This window comes from Anomaloglossus baeobatrachus, chromosome 7 (genome assembly GCF_048569485.1).
Source record: "Anomaloglossus baeobatrachus isolate aAnoBae1 chromosome 7, aAnoBae1.hap1, whole genome shotgun sequence".
In the NCBI taxonomy this organism is placed as follows: Eukaryota; Metazoa; Chordata; class Amphibia; order Anura; family Aromobatidae; genus Anomaloglossus; species Anomaloglossus baeobatrachus.
The window spans coordinates 303,217,328-303,236,659 of NC_134359.1; the positions used below are offsets into that span (position 1 = coordinate 303,217,328).

General features: G+C 53.3%; 1 protein-coding gene across 1 annotated transcript; it reads right to left on the bottom strand.

Annotated features, from left to right (window-relative positions):
* Window positions 1-952: 952 nt before the first annotated feature.
* Window positions 953-8,884, bottom strand: LOC142245705 (RING finger protein 112-like). Its single transcript, XM_075318644.1, has 13 exons — window positions 8,579-8,884; window positions 7,277-7,565; window positions 6,987-7,199; window positions 6,493-6,630; window positions 6,274-6,378; window positions 6,137-6,187; window positions 4,966-5,010; window positions 4,734-4,820; window positions 4,365-4,488; window positions 4,057-4,187; window positions 2,712-2,765; window positions 2,458-2,532; window positions 953-2,292 (listed from the first exon to the last, which is right to left on the bottom strand). Exons 1-13 carry the CDS (start codon window positions 8,731-8,733, stop codon window positions 1,903-1,905), a joined length of 1,857 nt encoding a protein of 618 aa, XP_075174759.1. The 5' UTR covers window positions 8,734-8,884; the 3' UTR covers window positions 953-1,902.
* Between the last annotated feature and the right edge of the window lie 10,448 nt (window positions 8,885-19,332).

Here is a 19,332-nt window from a genome sequence, read left to right on the forward strand (position 1 = left end):
AGCGAGCGGAAGAGAGAGCGAGCGGAGGAGAGAGCGAGCGGAGGAGAGAGCGCGAGCAGAGGAGAAAGCGAGCAGAAAAGATAGCGAGCAGGAGAGAGAGCGAGCAGAGGAGAGAGCAAGTGCAGTAGAGAGCGAGCGGCTGAACCAGTTCTCATTGAGCTGATTATTTTCTGATTGATATTTTGTTATATTTCTGTTATTATATTATTACTATGTTTTTTACTTTTATAATAAAAGATCTACAGGAGGTAACTCAGGATCAGTAATGTATGTACACAGTGACTGCACCAGCAGAATAGTGAGTGCAGCTCTGGACTATAATACAGGAGGTAACTCAGGATCAGTAATGTATGTGCACAGTGACCAGCAGAATAGTGAGTGCAGCTCTGGAGTATAATACAGGAGGTAACTCAGGATCAGTAATGTATGTACACAGTGACTGCACCAGCAGAATAGTGAGTGCAGCTCTGGAGTATAATACAGGAGGTAACTCAGGAGCAGTAATGTAATGCATGTACACAGTGACTGCACCAGCAGAATAGTGAGTGCAGCTCTGGAGTGCAGTATTTTAGAGCATTGATGCAGTGCTGTTTCTGTGCCGTCACTATTGTACGCACCGGTAATGATCCTTGCGGCTTTCTGGCTGCAGTTGGAGTTCAGCACATTAGTGAATTCTATGGTTTTGTCTTTTTGGGCAGGATCCTGACTTGGATGGGAAACATGACATGTGAGGAATGTGTTATCTGGTAGATAATGGGGGGGGGAGGGGGGGGGGGGCACAGATGTAATCACTGCTCCTGAGTGAGGTTAGTGCAGATCTTGCACATTTCAGCTCCGGAGATGTTTTGCCTCCTGGAAATCTCCATCTGAGACGTCTCCTACAGTGTATGGTGGGGGGAGGGGAGGCGTCATCAGAGGAGGGGACCAGGAACAATCACCGGGGGGCGCTGCGCACAATTTGAATCTTTTATTTGATGACTTTCACAAAATTATCACAGAAATTACCTGAAAAACAAAACTGCGTTCTAATTCTACCACAATTTTGGAAGTTTTTTTTCTAAATTCAGATCAGATTTTTATGCTCCATTTTCTGCCGGAGCTGCATTCACAGTGCGTCTGTGTTGATTTACAAGAGTATAGTTTGCAACAAAAAGCAGCTGTAAATCTGTCAGGTTATTGGTGTTGGAATTGGCAGAATTATGATTACAGCTCCGGATGTATTTAGAGACACATACACAGTAATGGCTCATCGTATAGGGTCAAATCGTGGCCATATTTTTGGATCTGTATCATAATTACAAGACCCCTCAGTAATACAATGACCCTAAGAATGGAATCGTCCTCGGGGGTCCGTTTCCTCCCGGACCCCTCACATATGTGCGTCTTATGCCTTTCTTCATCGATTCCTCGGGGCAGAACGACTTTTCTTCCACTTTCTTGGGTTTTCCGAGTCATAAATGCCTCCTGCCCCCCAAAAGAGGAGCCCCCAATACATTAGCAAATCTCCGGAATCCAACGACTCAGGAAAGTGTCATGCCCCCTGGAATTTTGGGGGTGGGGGGGAACATGGGGGGGGTGGAGAATTCCCAGGAGGGATGCGATCACTGTGAAACGGGGTGCAACTATTCCCAAAAATTTGGATACAAACTGTCGAAAGCTGCAAACATGGGGCAAAGCAGACCAGTCTGGCCACCCGGGAGATCATTTCCTAAAAAGGGGGCTCACAAGGGAGATGCCCCCCGTTTTTGGCTATGTAATAGATGGGGTTAATAATTTTCCAGTCCTAAATGTGAGCACTCTTGTGATTGGGGATATTGGGGTTCATTCTGTTGTATTATTAGGACCCTGCCCCAGAGAGAGAAACCAGTGACCCTACAATGAAGAAGAGGCCATGTTGTAGGGTCAACGTAAAAATCGGCTCACGATTGCAGAAAAGCCGGTCTTCAGCAGTGCGATAGTTGTTGTTGCCACCTCCGTAGCCACCGTCTTCTCTACTGCCACCACCGCCGGCTGTGCCATGACGACAGTCCCCCTGGCCGCAGCGGCCCCGACCACCCCATATATTCCAAGACCGGCAGTGACGCCCAGCGTGACGGCATTACATGTGAACCGTGTGGTGTAACCGGAGCAGAACTTCTCCTGCTCCTCCTGGAGATGAGACGTCAGCTCCGCCTGCAGCGCACGGTGATGAGATGGGTCGGGACCCAGGAGGGAGTCTTTGAACTTTGCTGTCAGTTCTGCAGATTTCTCCGAGACCAGGGTCCTCATCGTTGATGGCAGGAGGTGATAGGGCTACGGAGAGAAGAGAGGAGCACACAATGAGACTCATGACCAAGGTCCACCATCCATGAGACCAACCTACAGGGTTAGGACCTACATGCCGATAGGTTACATGGTTTCATCTGGTCTTAGGTCTCCACCAGTGAAGCGCGTTTCGCATCTCTAGATGTGACTCACCTGACTCTTCAGGAATTCCTGGAGTTCATCTTTGGTGCTTTCAAGGATCTTTTGGTTTTTGATGGCATAAAACATCTGTGGGGTGAAGAATGGACATCGGTGAAGACACAGCGAGGATGGGCAGTGTTCTATAGACTTAGATATTTATGGTCTATGAGATCCTCCGATAATTAGCCAGAGCCGAGAGTCTGAGATCATGGTAGAAGGTCCCATCTTTCCACAGCTCTTGCATCCAGTGAGAGGACATCACTCACCTCCATTGGGGTAGAGAAGCCATATTTTTGATGCTCTAGAACATCAACAAAGACCTAAAGGAAAACCGGTCATTAGAGATTTAATCAGTAAATTACAATCTGAACACATAACGGTCCCACAATATACACAGCGGGTGACATATAAGTACTTAGAAAATTGGGGACGTGTTCAATACTTATTTCACCTGCTGTGTAACTGAAGAGTCCCTACACAACACCCCTGCTGTCACTCCTGCCCGCCTCTACACCACACGCTGCTGTCACTCCTGCCCGCCTCTACACCACACGCTGCTGTCACTCCTGCCCGCCTCTACACCACACGCTGCTGTCACTCCTGCCCGCCTCTACACCACACGCTGCTGTCACTCCTGCCCGCCTCTACACCACACGCTGCTGTCACTCCTGCCCGCCTCTACACCACACGCTGCTGTCACTCCTGCCCGCCTCTACACCACACGCTGCTGTCACTCCTGCCCGCCTCTACACCACACGCTGCTGTCACTCCTGCCCGCCTCTACACCACACGCTGCTGTCACTCCTGCCCGCCTCTACACCACACTCTGCTGTCACTCCTGCCCGCCTCTACACCACACTCTGCTGTCACTCCTGCCCGCCTCTACACCACACTCTGCTGTCACTCCTGCCCGCCTCTACACCACACTCTGCTGTCACTCCTGCCCGCCTCTACACCACACGCTGCTGTCACTCCTGCCCGCCTCTACACCACACGCTGCTGTCACTCCTGCCCGCCTCTACACCACACGCTGCTGTCACTCCTGCCCGCCTCTACACCACACGCTGCTGTCACTCCTGCCCGCCTCTACACCACACGCTGCTGTCACTCCTGCTCACCTTTACACTACACTCTGCTGTCACTCCTGCCTGCCCCTATACCACACTCTGCTGTCACTCCTGCTCGCCTGTACACCACACTCTGCTGTCACTCCTGCCCGCCCCTATACCACACTCTGCTGTCACTCCTGCTCGCCTGTACACCACACTCTGCTGTCACTCCTGCCCGCCTGTACACCACACTCTGCTGTCACTCCTGCCCGCCTGTACACCACACTCTGCTGTCACTCCTGCTCGCCTCCATACCACACTCTGCTGTCACTCCTGCCCGCCTCCATACCACACTCTGCTGTCACTCCTGCCCGCCTCCATACCACACTCTGCTGTCACTCCTGCCCGCCTCTACACCACACTCTGCTGTCACTCCTGCCCGCCTCTACACCACACTCTGCTGTCACTCCTGCCCGCCTCTATAGCTTTCACCACCCATCTACAACACACACTTCGGTAGGTGTTAACTATGGAACAATAATAAGACAACCTCCAACTTTACCTGTAACATGGAGGGAATGTGACCGCAGGTTAACACTTCTCCCATCATATCCATCTTAATCCGGTGCCACACACCCCGCACCACGTCTGCCACGTACATCCTCAGATTTTCCTGGAAATCCTCGTCCATATCTATCAGGAAGAAGTTGCAGGTGGTAGGTTATGAAGCTTCAAGCTATCCCCCACTCTGCGGCACCCTTAAAACAGGATAGTCATCTGCCAAGTCTTTGGTAGAAAAGCATCATGGTTCAAAAATTTTGAGGCATTTCTGACAAGCAAACATTTCTCCTCCATGTCGGAGGACCTCACCTTGGAGTCTTCCTTGGCCTTCTCCAGTGATGCCTTTGCCTGGATGTGGCAGGAGGAAGCAGCGAGTGTGACTGCTCTTCAGACCCCATAAAACTTTGGGGTAACTGTGGCCTTTCTGAAGTTTCTAACATGGATGTAAGAACAGATAAATCAAAACTCATATTCCGAAAACATGGAGGGAAAAGCAGGAGGAGGAAGTCTGTAGCATCGGGACAAAGGATGGTTTGGTCAGTAGAGGAGATGGTCAGCTAAGATGGCCAGCAGTTCTCATGGACCACGGTGTATGAACTACCACTATGGTCAATGCTCTGAAAAGTCCAACTCATGTAGACTGAGATGTTTGGAAGATACCACCATGGATTTTCATACCTCGATTTCCCGGCTGATGTAAAACCGAGCCGCGTCTCTTCCGCAATTGCTGGAGTCGTGCCAGTCTCTGATTAAAATGTCCAGGAACTGAAACAACGTACAGAAGGGAGCAGAAAACATGGAACATCAATAATAGGAGACATGGAGATACAGAGCCTACAAAAACCTTGTATGTCAATCGCTCCATGATTATCCATCATCTCCTGGAGGAAGACAAGTCAGGAGGACCTACCTGCAACCGCTGAGAACCAAACTCCTCTCCCATGTGGAGATACATCTGGAAGGACATGGATTGTATCATTATTGATCATCATTACTGGAATGTTGCACTCGAAACATATTTATACCTGTCTCATTGTCAGAGTCTACTCAATATAAAGACCTATTATGGAGAACACAACCTGGGAACCCGGTCTTTACCCAAGTCCCGATAGACCTCACGATCAAACTTACGTAAGCCAATTTATGGAGAACACAACATATTGGAACCCAATGTTCAAACCTGTCCTGACTAACCTCACACAACCTGACCAATGGAAGCCATTTTATGGGGGGTGACGACCTATTGGAGAAGCCCAATCTTCATATCTGCCCCAATGGACCTTATGATCTAACCTATGTAAGCCATTGTATGGGGGCGATAAACTTTTTGAGAAGTCACCTTTTCACACTAATCCTGACAGACCTCACAATCTCATCTGGAGTATATCAGCTACACATGACTTACTTCATAGCAGATCTTATAATAGAAAGTGAAAGTCCCAATCTTCATACTCATCCAAATCTGGTCCAGTAATGATATTCTCCAGTTCTGTCTGCCAGTAGATCCTGTTCCTCAGGTATCCAAAATATGTGTCCATTACCAACCAGACATAGCAAACCGGTTCAGCAGCCTTGTAGAGTGACTAATACTGTATATCAGGATCCATTGTCGTACATCTCTAAATGTCAGTCACATTCCTCTTTAGATCACCCATACGGTAACAACTTCATGACTGCCTTCAAACATCAACAAGAAGCCATCATACCTCTCTAATCTCTAGTCTACTCTTTAAGAGGCCTCAGGACCCAGTTGCATCCCTCCAGTCTCCTTGAAGACATGGATACCAGATTTCCAATATATATTTGAAGACTTGATATGGAATATACCAGGATTCGGAGGAACCTACGAGTCCTCAGTCTCACCTCTGTATATTCAGAGCACCAAAAAATAATTCTGTCACTAGTCAGTCCTACATCCAGGTAACAACCATGCAAGAACCTATACACTCTAATGATTCCTACAGAAACGCGTTGAATCAGGACATTACTGTATAAATCTCACCCCAATGCTGATGAGGTCCACCTGTATGGCTGAAGGCATTGTAGACAGGTGATCGGCCAAATGCCCATACAACACTCACCTCCATATAGTCCAGTTCTGTCTCCTTCAAACTTCCGGCCACATTGAAAACCTGGAAGATACAACAGATTATTTGTTGAGTCCCTCATCTTCTGTATCAGACACAATAAGATCTATAGACAATAGGAGACTCCTCACCAAATGGGAGCTGAGGAGCATGGACAACGCCGAAAGCTTAATGCAGCTCTCCCGGTCACCCTCGATATCCAGCGACCCCTCTGTGTCCAAAACATAGACCACAACCTAGGGGAACAGAATAAGGTCAGTAAGGAGCAGAAAAATTCCCAGAAATATATGAAGGAGCAGGAATCTCAGATGAGACGGATGCCCTGCTTGGAATGTGATCCATGATCTCACCTTCTCTCCGTTCTGGCCCAAGATGAAGGGTCTGTTCCAGATCCAGATGCCCTTCGTTGTGCTGTCAATGCCACATCTCCAGTCAAAGCCTTGGAGGGGCTCATCATTCGCGCCAAGACTGAACTCCTCGCCCTTCTCCTACAAGAAGTTATAAAGAAAACTGATAATATCAAGTGAAGCTATTGGATCCTTCAGATTAGAAGACAACCAAATAAAGGGTCTAATCTCTCGGTGGGCCACAACCAAACTCGTCACCCATCAGTCCCTATGTAAGAGCTACCAAGGCCCCTATTAAAGCTGATGCCCTAGAGGGACGCTGATTGGCACGTCAATTGTTGGAGAGAGTCTCATGGAGAAGATACCAGTGGACATCTACTAACGTCCATGGAAATCACGGGGTGCCTGTTATCCCAGAATGTAACGAACACTTGTAATAACTTTGTTAGAATATGACCTGAGCCTCATAACTTTGTGGCCCCTCGGCTTCCTTTTACCTGACTCTCCAAAGCCCTCAAGATGTAATTCATCAGGAATGACTTCCCGCGCCGCTTTTCTCCAATGATGCAGAGCAGGTAGACGGGATAATTAGACAGATAGCTGTTCATGAAGCAGTCGTTCACCACCGAATCATCCAGGTGTACGCGGCCATTGCCATCCGTCCACACCAGCTGCATCGGGTAACCTTGATCCAGATGTTGGAGACATTCCTGTGGAGTAATGGATGCTGGTACCACCAAGGTCTCCGTTTTTCCTGATTTATTTATCCCGGTGGTCATATCGTTACCTGCTCAATGGTTTTCTCCTCGATTCCCTTTTGGATCTTGGCGATGAGGTTCATCAGGCGATAGTCGGGTGCAATCTGATTTCGGGCACACTGCGTCCTGCACTCGGGGCAGAGGTAACCCTCTGGGTGTGGGGTGCTCCAGTGTGTGGTAATGCAGTTTCGGCAGAAGGTGTGCCCGCAGGTGATGGACACTGGATTCTGCAGGTCATCAAGGCACACTGAGCAGGTGATGTCCTCTGCTAGGATCTGGAAGCCAATGGCACCATCTGAAGGCTGCGGAGGGTCATTACTGAAGGGAAAACAGATAATTCAATGCAGTCACTATAGGCAATTGGCTATGCAGCTACATTTGCAATTTAGCAGGACAGGGTGGCTATGCCGATGATCGAGCAGGGCACCAGTGATCGAGCTTTGCGGTGGTGGAGCAGGAGAGGGCGGCTATGCCAGCAATGGAGCAGGACAGGGTGGCTATGCCGGCGGTGGAGCAGGACAGGGTGGCTATGCCGGCGGTGGAGCAGGAGAGGGAGGCTATGCCGGCGGTGGAGCAGGAGAGGGCGGCTATGTCGGTGGTGGAGCAGGAGAGGGCGGCTATGTCGGTGGTGGAGCAGGAGAGGGTGGCTATGTCGGGGGTGGAGCAGGAGAGGGTGGCTATGCCGGCGGTGGAGCAGGACAGGGCGGCTATGCCGGCGGTGGAGCAGGACAGGGTGGCTATGCCGGCGGTGGAGCAGCACAGGGAGGCTATGCCGGCGGTGGAGCAGGACAGGGTGGCTATGCCGGCGGTGGAGCAGGACAGGGTGGCTATGTCGGCGGTGGAGCAGGAGAGGGCGGCTATGTCGGCGGTGGAGCAGGAGAGGGCGGCTATGTCGGTGGTGGAGCAGGAGAGGGCGGCTATGTCGGTGGTGGAGCAGGAGAGGGTGGCTATGTCGGCGGTGGAGCAGGACAGGGAGGCTATGCCGGCGGTGGAGCAGCACAGGGAGGCTATGCCGGCGGTGGAGCAGCACAGGGAGGCTATGCCGGCGGTGGAGCAGCACAGGGAGGCTATGCCGGCGGTGGAGCAGGAGAGGGTGGCTATGCCGGCGGTGGAGCAAGACAGGGCGGCTATGCCGGCGGTGGAGCGGGACAGGGCGGCTATGCCGGCGGTGGAGCGGGACAGGGCGGCTATGCCGGCGGTGGAGCGGGACAGGGCGGCTATGCCGGCGGTGAAGCAGACAGTGCTCTTTTAGAACACGGATTACATATTTCGCAGCTGTCTGTCTTCGTCACCTCCGGTGTACACTCTCGCTGTAGCCCCTGGGCTCTCACCTCACCGGCTCGGCGCTCTGGCTGGGTCTGGCCGCTCGCTCTCTCCGTGGCCTCCTTTTCACCCTCTTCCTTTGGGGCTCAGTCTGTGCTTGCGTTGTCCTCAGTGAGGTGTGAGGCTGCGGCCTCTCTGCCTCCCTTTGCCTCCTGGCCTCCATGTTTGTTTATCTGCTGCCGCCTCTCTCTGTCCTGTGACCGGTGTCTGCTCCTCCCTCACTGCTGCCTTCCTGATCCGTCACTACACCCTGCCCTGATGCAGCAGAGCTCCTCACTACACCCTGCCCTGATGCAGCAGAGCTCGTCACTACACCCTGCCCTGATGCAGCAGAGCTCCTCACTACACCCTGCCCTGATGCAGCAGAGCTCGTCACTACACCCTGCCCTGATGCAGCAGAGCTCGTCACTACACCCTGCCCTGATGCAGCAGAGCTCCTCACTACACCCTGCCCTGATGCAGCAGAGCTCCTCACTACACCCTGCCCTGATGCAGCAGAGCTCGTCACTACACCCTGCCCTGATGTAGCAGAGCTCGTCACTACACCCTGCCCTGATGTAGCAGAGCTCCTCACTACACCCTGCCCTGATGCAGCAGAGCTCGTCACTACACACTGCCCTGATGCAGCAGAGCTCCTCACTACACCCTGCCCTGATGCAGCAGAGCTCGTCACTACACCCTGCCCTGATGCAGCAGAGCTCCTCACTACACCCTGCCCTGGTGCAGCAGAGCTCCTCACTACACCCTGCCCTGATGCAGCAGAGCTCCTCACTACACCCTGCCCTGGTGCAGCAGAGCTCGTCACTACACACTGCCCTGATGCAGCAGAGCTCCTCACTACACCCTGCCCTGATGCAGCACAGCTCGTCACTACACCCTGCCCTGATGCAGCAGAGCCCGTCACTACACCCTGCCCTGATGCAGCAGAGCCCGTCACTACACCCTGCCCTGATGTAGCAGAGCTCGTCACTACACCCTGCCCTGATGCAGCAGAGCCCGTCACTACACCCTGCCCTGATGTAGCAGAGCTCGTCACTACACCCTGCCCTGATGCAGCAGAGCTCCTCACTACACCCTGCCCTGATGCAGCAGAGCTCCTCACTACACTCTGCCCTGATGCAGCAGAGCTCCTCACTACACCCTGCCCTGATGCAGCAGAGCTCCTCACTACACCCTGCCCTGATGCAGCAGAGCTCCTCACTACACCCTGCCCTGATGCAGCAGAGCTCCTCACTACACCCTGCCCTGATGCAGCAGAGCTCCTCACTACACCCTGCCCTGATGCAGCAGAGCTCCTCACTACACCCTGCCCTGATGCAGCAGAGCTCGTCACTACACCCTGCCCTGATGCAGCAGAGCTCCTCACTACACCCTGCCCTGATGCAGCAGAGCTCCTCACTACACCCTGCCCTGATGCAGCAGAGCTCCTCACTACACCCTGCCCTGATGCAGCAGAGCTCCTCACTACACCCTGCCCTGATGCAGCAGAGCTCCTCACTACACCCTGCCCTGATGCAGCAGAGCTCGTCACTACACCCTGCCCTGATGCAGCAGAGCTCGTCACTACACCCTGCCCTGATGTAGCAGAGCTCCTCACTACACCCTGCCCTGATGCAGCAGAGCTCGTCACTACACCCTGCCCTGATGTAGCAGAGCTCGTCACTACACCCTGCCCTGATGCAGCAGAGCTCCTCACTACACCCTGCCCTGATGCAGCAGAGCTCGTCACTACACCCTGCCCTGATGCAGCAGAGCTCGTCACTACACCCTGCCCTGATGTAGCAGAGCTCGTCACTACACCCTGCCCTGATGTAGCAGAGCTCGTCACTACACCCTGCCCTGATGCAGCAGAGCTCGTCACTACACACTGCCCTGATGCAGCAGAGCTCCTCACTACACCCTGCCCTGATGCAGCAGAGCTCGTCACTACACCCTGCCCTGGTGCAGCAGAGCTCCTCACTACACCCTGCCCTGATGCAGCAGAGCTCCTCACTACACCCTGCCCTGATGCAGCAGAGCTCCTCACTACACCCTGCCCTGGTGCAGCAGAGCTCGTCACTACACACTGCCCTGATGCAGCAGAGCTCCTCACTACACCCTGCCCTGATGCAGCACAGCTCGTCACTACACCCTGCCCTGATGCAGCAGAGCCCGTCACTACACCCTGCCCTGATGCAGCAGAGCCCGTCACTACACCCTGCCCTGATGTAGCAGAGCTCGTCACTACACCCTGCCCTGATGCAGCAGAGCCCGTCACTACACCCTGCCCTGATGTAGCAGAGCTCGTCACTACACCCTGCCCTGATGCAGCAGAGCTCCTCACTACACCCTGCCCTGATGCAGCAGAGCTCCTCACTACACTCTGCCCTGATGCAGCAGAGCTCCTCACTACACCCTGCCCTGATGCAGCAGAGCTCCTCACTACACCCTGCCCTGATGCAGCAGAGCTCCTCACTACACCCTGCCCTGATGCAGCAGAGCTCCTCACTACACCCTGCCCTGATGCAGCAGAGCTCCTCACTACACCCTGCCCTGATGCAGCAGAGCTCCTCACTACACCCTGCCCTGATGCAGCAGAGCTCGTCACTACACCCTGCCCTGATGCAGCAGAGCTCCTCACTACACCCTGCCCTGATGCAGCAGAGCTCCTCACTACACCCTGCCCTGATGCAGCAGAGCTCGTCACTACACCCTGCCCTGATGTAGCAGAGCTCGTCACTACACCCTGCCCTGATGCAGCAGAGCTCCTCACTACACCCTGCCCTGATGCAGCAGAGCTCCTCACTACACCCTGCCCTGATGCAGCAGAGCTCCTCACTACACACTGCCCTGATGCAGCAGAGCTCCTCACTACACCCTGCCCTGATGCAGCAGAGCTCCTCACTACACCCTGCCCTGATGCAGCAGAGCTCGTCACTACACCCTGCCCTGATGCAGCAGAGCTCGTCACTACACCCTGCCCTGATGCAGCAGAGCTCGTCACTACACCCTGCCCTGATGCAGCAGAGCTCGTCACTACACCCTGCCCTGATGCAGCAGAGCTCCTCACTACACCCTGCCCTGATGCAGCAGAGCTCCTCACTACACCCTGCCCTGATGCAGCAGAGCTCCTCACTACACCCTGCCCTGATGCAGCAGAGCTCCTCACTACACCCTGCCCTGATGCAGCAGAGCTTGACACTACACCCTGCCCTGATGCAGCAGAGCTCGTCACTACACCCTGCCCTGATGCAGCAGAGCTCGTCACTACACCCTGCCCTGATGCAGCAGAGCTCCTCACTACACCCTGCCCTGATGCAGCAGAGCTTGACACTACACCCTGCCCTGATGCAGCAGAGCTCGTCACTACACCCTGCCCTGATGCAGCAGAGCTTGACACTACACCCTGCCCTGATGCAGCAGAGCTCCTCACTACACCCTGCCCTGATGCAGCAGAGCTTGACACTACACCCTGCCCTGATGCAGCAGAGCTTGACACTACACACTGCCCTGATGCAGCAGAGCTCCTCACTACACACTGCCCTGATGCAGCAGAGCTCTTCACTACGCCCTGCCCTGATGCAGCAGAGCTCGTCACTACACACTGCCCTGATGCAGCAGAGCTCGTCACTACACCCTGCCCTGATGCAGCAGAGCTTGTCACTACACACTGCCCTGATGCAGCAGAGCTCCTCACTACACCCTGCCCTGATGCAGCAGAGCTCCTCACTACACCCTGCCCTGATGCAGCAGAGCTCCTCACTACACCCTGCCCTGATGCAGCAGAGCTCGTCACTACACCCTGCCCTGATGCAGCAGAGCTCGTCACTACACCCTGCCCTGATGTAGCAGAGCTCGTCACTACACCCTGCCCTGATGTAGCAGAGCTCGTCACTACACCCTGCCCTGATGCAGCAGAGCTCGTCACTACACACTGCCCTGATGCAGCAGAGCTCCTCACTACACCCTGCCCTGATGCAGCAGAGCTCGTCACTACACCCTGCCCTGGTGCAGCAGAGCTCCTCACTACACCCTGCCCTGATGCAGCAGAGCTCCTCACTACACCCTGCCCTGGTGCAGCAGAGCTCGTCACTACACACTGCCCTGATGCAGCAGAGCTCCTCACTACACCCTGCCCTGATGCAGCACAGCTCGTCACTACACCCTGCCCTGATGCAGCAGAGCCCGTCACTACACCCTGCCCTGATGCAGCAGAGCCCGTCACTACACCCTGCCCTGATGTAGCAGAGCTCGTCACTACACCCTGCCCTGATGCAGCAGAGCCCGTCACTACACCCTGCCCTGATGTAGCAGAGCTCGTCACTACACCCTGCCCTGATGCAGCAGAGCTCCTCACTACACCCTGCCCTGATGCAGCAGAGCTCCTCACTACACTCTGCCCTGATGCAGCAGAGCTCCTCACTACACCCTGCCCTGATGCAGCAGAGCTCCTCACTACACCCTGCCCTGATGCAGCAGAGCTCCTCACTACACCCTGCCCTGATGCAGCAGAGCTCCTCACTACACCCTGCCCTGATGCAGCAGAGCTCCTCACTACACCCTGCCCTGATGCAGCAGAGCTCCTCACTACACCCTGCCCTGATGCAGCAGAGCTCGTCACTACACCCTGCCCTGATGCAGCAGAGCTCCTCACTACACCCTGCCCTGATGCAGCAGAGCTCCTCACTACACCCTGCCCTGATGCAGCAGAGCTCGTCACTACACCCTGCCCTGATGCAGCAGAGCTCGTCACTACACCCTGCCCTGATGTAGCAGAGCTCGTCACTACACCCTGCCCTGATGCAGCAGAGCTCGTCACTACACCCTGCCCTGATGCAGCAGAGCTCCTCACTACACCCTGCCCTGATGCAGCAGAGCTCGTCACTACACCCTGCCCTGATGCAGCAGAGCTCCTCACTACACCCTGCCCTGATGCAGCAGAGCTCCTCACTACACCCTGCCCTGATGCAGCAGAGCTCCTCACTACACCCTGCCCTGATGCAGCAGAGCTCGTCACTACACCCTGCCCTGATGCAGCAGAGCTCGTCACTACACCCTGCCCTGATGCAGCAGAGCTCGTCACTACACCCTGCCCTGATGCAGCAGAGCTCGTCACTACACCCTGCCCTGATGCAGCAGAGCTCCTCACTACACCCTGCCCTGATGCAGCAGAGCTCGTCACTACACCCTGCCCTGATGCAGCAGAGCTCGTCACTACACCCTGCCCTGATGCAGCAGAGCTCCTCACTACACCCTGCCCTGATGCAGCAGAGCTCGTCACTACACCCTGCCCTGATGCAGCAGAGCTCCTCACTACACCCTGCCCTGATGCAGCAGAGCTCCTCACTACACCCTGCCCTGATGCAGCAGAGCTCCTCACTACACCCTGCCCTGATGTAGCAGAGCTCGTCACTACACCCTGCCCTGATGTAGCAGAGCTCGTCACTACACCCTGCCGTGATGCAGCAGAGCTTGACACTACACCCTGCCCTGATGCAGCAGAGCTTGACACTACACCCTGCCCTGATGCAGCAGAGCTCCTCACTACACCCTGCCCTGATGCAGCAGAGCTTGACACTACACCCTGCCCTGATGCAGCAGAGCTTGACACTACACCCTGCCCTGATGCAGCAGAGCTTGACACTACACCCTGCCCTGATGCAGCAGAGCTCCTCACTACACCCTGCCCTGGTGCAGCAGAGCTCCTCACTACACCCTGCCCTGGTGCAGCAGAGATCCTCACTACACCCTGCCCTGATGCAGCAGAGCTCGTCACTACACCCTGCCCTGATGCAGCAGAGCTTGACACTACACCCTGCCCTGATGCAGCAGAGCTCGTCACTACACCCTGCCCTGATGCAGCAGAGCTCCTCACTACACCCTGCCCTGGTGCAGCAGAGCTCCTCACTACACCCTGCCCTGGTGCAGCAGAGCTCCTCACTACACCCTGCCCTGATGCAGCAGAGCTCGTCACTACACCCTGCCCTGATGCAGCAGAGCTTGACACTACACCCTGCCCTGATGCAGCAGAGCTCCTCACTACACCCTGCCCTGATGCAGCAGAGCTCCTCACTACACCCTGCCCTGGTGCAGCAGAGCTCCTCACTACACCCTGCCCTGATGCAGCAGAGCTCGTCACTACACCCTGCCCTGATGCAGCAGAGCTTGACACTACACCCTGCCCTGATGCAGCAGAGCTCGTCACTACACCCTGCCCTGATGCAGCAGAGCTCCTCACTACACCCTGCCCTGATGCAGCAGAGCTCCTCACTACACCCTGCCCTGATGCAGCAGAGCTCCTCACTACACCCTGCCCTGATGCAGCAGAGCTTGACACTACACCCTGCCCTGATGCAGCAGAGCTCGTCACTACACCCTGCCCTGATGCAGCAGAGCTCGTCACTACACCCTGCCCTGATGCAGCAAAGCTCCTCACTACACCCTGCCCTGATGCAGCAGAGCTCCTCACTACACCCTGCCCTGATGCAGCAGAGCTCCTCACTACACCATGCCCTGATGCAGCAGAGCTCGTCACTACACCCTGCCCTGATGCAGCAGAGCTCGTCACTACACCCTGCCCTGATGCAGCAGAGCTCGTCACTACACCCTGCCCTGATGCAGCAGAGCTCGGCTGCTCTTTAACTCTTTCATTGTGGAACATGGAACTTTCTGAACAGTGAAGAGACGATAATGTGGAACATACATGAAATCCTCACAAGATGTCATCCGAGAACCGTCCGGGGCCGAGCTCCGCGTGTATGGAAGCAATTAGTGACTGGAATGGATCGGCGCCGAGTCTCCGGCACATCAAGTCCAGTCCCGTAGTGAAAAGTTCTGTAAATTCCTAACAGACGTTGGGGCCGCTTCATTACTCGCTCCATTATTGTCTGTTTGTTGTTGCTTTTCGCCTGTTTTTCATTTGCGCCTTTTTCTTCTTGACGGTTATTTTTTTTTTCTCCTGTGGACGGAGATTGGAGCTGCCAAAAGTCAGACAATGTCAAAAAAACGACAAACTAGAAAAATATTGGTGGAAAAGCAACAATGGATCGCTCCCAGGAGAAAAGCAACAATGGATCGCTCCCAGGAGAAAAGCAACAATGGATCGCTCCCAGGAGAAAAGCAACAATGGATCGCTCCCAGGAGAAAAGCAACAATGGATCGCTCCCAGGAGAAAAGCAACAAAGAATCGCTCCCAGGAGAAAAGCAACAATGAATCGCTCCCAGGAGAAAAGCAACAATGGATCGCTCCCAGGAGAAAAGCAACAATGGATCGCTCCCAGGAGAAAAGCAACAATGGATCGCTCCCAGGAGAAAAGCAACAATGGATCGCTCCCAGGAGAAAAGCAACAATGGATCGCTCCCAGGAGAAAAGCAACAATGGATCGCTCCCAGGAGAAAAGCAACAAAGAGTCGCTCCCAGGAGAAAAGCAACAAAGAGTCGCTCCCAGGAGAAAAGCAACAAAGAATCGCTCCCAGGAGAAAAGCAACAATGGATCGCTCCCAGGAGAAAATCAACAATGGATCGCTCCCAGGAGAAAAGCAACAATGGATCGCTCCCAGGAGAAAAGCAACAATGGATCGGTGCAAGGAGAAAAGCAACAAAGAATCGCTCCCAGGAGAAAAGCAACAATGGATCGCTCCCAGGAGAAAAGCAACAATGGATCGCTCCCAGGAGAAAAGCAACAATGGATCGCTCCCAGGAGAAAAGCAACAATGGATCGCTCCCAGGAGAAAAGCAACAAAGAATCGCTCCCAGGAGAAAAGCAACAATGAATCGCTCCCAGGAGAAAAGCAACAATGAATCGCTCCCAGGAGAAAAGCAACAATGGATCGCTCCCAGGAGAAAAGCAACAAAGAATCGCTCCCAGGAGAAAAGCAACAATGGATCGCTCCCAGGAGAAAAGCAACAATGGATCGCTCCCAGGAGAAAAGCAACAAAGAATCGCTCCCAGGAGAAAAGCAACAATGAATCGCTCCCAGGAGAAAAGCAACAATGGATCGCTCCCAGGAGAAAAGCAACAAAGAATCGCTCCCAGGAGAAAAGCAACAATGGATCGCTCCCAGGAGAAAAGCAACAATGGATCGCTCCCAGGAGAAAAGCAACAAAGAATCGCTCCCAGGAGAAAAGCAACAAAGAATCGCTCCCAGGAGAAAAGCAACAATGGATCGCTCCCAGGAGAAAAGCAACAATGGATCGCTCCCAGGAGAAAAGCAACAAAGAATCGCTCCCAGGAGAAAAGCAACAAAGAATCGCTCCCAGGAGAAAAGCAACAAAGAATCGCTCCCAGGAGAAAAGCAACAATGAATCGCTCCCAGGAGAAAAGCAACAAAGAGTCGCTCCCAGGAGAAAAGCAACAATGGATCGCTCCCAGGAGAAAAGCAACAATGGATCGCTCCCATGAGAAAAGCAACAATGGATCGCTCCCAGGAGAAAAGCAACAATGGATCGGTGCAAGGAGAAAAGCAACAAAGAATCGCTCCCAGGAGAAAAGCAACAATGGATCGCTCCCAGGAGAAAAGCAACAATGGATCGCTCCCAGGAGAAAAGCAACAATGGATCGCTCCCAGGAGAAAAGCAACAATGAATCGCTCCCAGGAGAAAAGCAACAATGCATCGCTCCCAGGAGAAAAGCAACAATGGATCAGTCCCAGGAGAAAAGCAACAATGAATCGTCCAAGGAGAAAAGCAACAATGGATCGCTCCCAGGAGAAAAGCAACAATGAATTGTCCAAGGAGAAAAGCAACAATGGATCGCTCCCAGGAGAAAAGCAACAATGAATCGTCCAAGGAGAAAAGCAACAATGGATTGCTCCCAGGAGAAAAGCAACAATGGATCGCTCCCAGGAGAAAAGCAACAATGGATCGCTCCCAGGAGAAAAGCAACAATGGATCGGTCCCAGGAGAAAAGCAACAATGGATCGCTCCCAGGAGAAAAGTAATAATGGATCGGTCCCAGGAGAAAAGCAACAATGGATCGCTCCCAGGAGAAAAGCAACTATGGATCGCTCCCAGGAGAAAAGCAACAATGGATCGGTCCCAGGAGAAAAGCAACAATGGATCACTCCCAGGAGAAAAGCAACAATGGATCACTCCCAGGAGAAAAGCAACAATGGATCACTCCCAGGAGAAAAGCAACAATGGATCACTCCCAGGAGAAAAGCAACAATGGATCGCTCCCAGGAGAAAAGCAACAATGGATCACTCCCAGGAGAAAAGCAACAATGGATCACTCCCAAAAGAAAAGCAACAATGGATCGCTCCCAGGAGAAAAGCAACAATGGATCGCTCCCAGGAGAAAAGCAACAATGGATCACTCCCAGGAGAAAAGCAACAATGGATCGGTGCAAGGAAGAATTTTTTATTTTGCACAAAATATATAAAATTCCTGCAACATTTTGAAGAATTTGGAGCTAAAACATCAACACAAATCACAAGACTTAAAAGAACATGAACTTCGGTGGTGAAACGAGCTCCTAGTGTCCAATGCTTCCTGGTCAAGGTCTCTGCTTGCTGTCAGTGAATGATCGTTTATGCAGCCGGGAACCTTTCCATAGCTGAGGGTTTGTTACAATTGTTTCCAGTCTGCGCATTTATCTGTGAGTTACATTAGCAGCACCGATCTTTCTCCTGATCTGGCAGTTTGTTACAATGTATCAGCGCAGGTCGCTGAGGATCTGATGCACTAATCTATAGTAACAGCCCTGCAGCTGTGAGAAGTCATCCGTCTGGAAGTTTCTAATCATGAATTTGTTTGTGCTGAAAGATTCCTGAATTTATTGTTCAGACAAAATGGAGTAAAAGCCAAATCCCCTTGTGAGGTCTGGGGCATTGTCCGCACCCTCCGGGGCATGGCCCGTCCATACGCCCCTCATCTGCTGCACAGTAATCAGCTGCATTGTCTCCAGCCCCTCTCTGTATAAGATCTCTGCTGCTGATCAATGAATAGAGCTGCACAAAAACGATTATCCCGCCACCTGCTGGTGTCACTGAGCATTGCAGCTCACAGGCTGTATAAACGCACGGGGCGCAGAGGATAGTGCAAATATTCATAAACAGCCCACAATGCATTGCATTATAGAGAAACCTTTCCAAAACTTGTATTAAATATAAATATGTCAGTGTCTGATGAAGAAAAGAGGATGAGGCTGAAGAGCGTGCACTCATGCCACGAAAAGAGGATGAGGCTGAAGAGCGTGCACTCATGCCATGAAAAGAGAAAAGAAAGATGGGAAACACGAAGGACGGGCACTAATAGGTCATCAGAGAAGATAGAACAATACTGCTGAGCGAGGACCACCCCGAGAGCACGGAACAGCAGATACAGGCTACCCTCTACCACCAAGTGTCATGGAAGTCAACGGGAAACTCAAGCATTTCCCCCTAGTGGTGGCTGCAGACAGGATCTCATCATGTATCTCTGTATACAGGGAGCTCCCCCTAGTGGTGGCTGCAGACAGGATCTCATCATGTATCTCTGTATACAGGGAGCTCCCCCTAGTGGTGGCTGCAGACAGGATCTTATCATGTATCTCTGTATACAGGGAGCTCCCCCTAGTGGTGGCTGCAGACAGGATCTCATCATGTATCTCTGTATACAGGGAGCTCCCCCTAGTGGTGGCTGCAGACAGGATCTTATCATGTATCTCTGTATACAGGGAGCTCCCCCTAGTGGTGGCTGCAGACAGGATCTTATCATGTATCTCTGTATACAGGGAGCTCCCCCTAGTGGTGACTGCAGACAGGATCTTATCATGTGTATCTGTATACAGGGAGCTCCCCCTA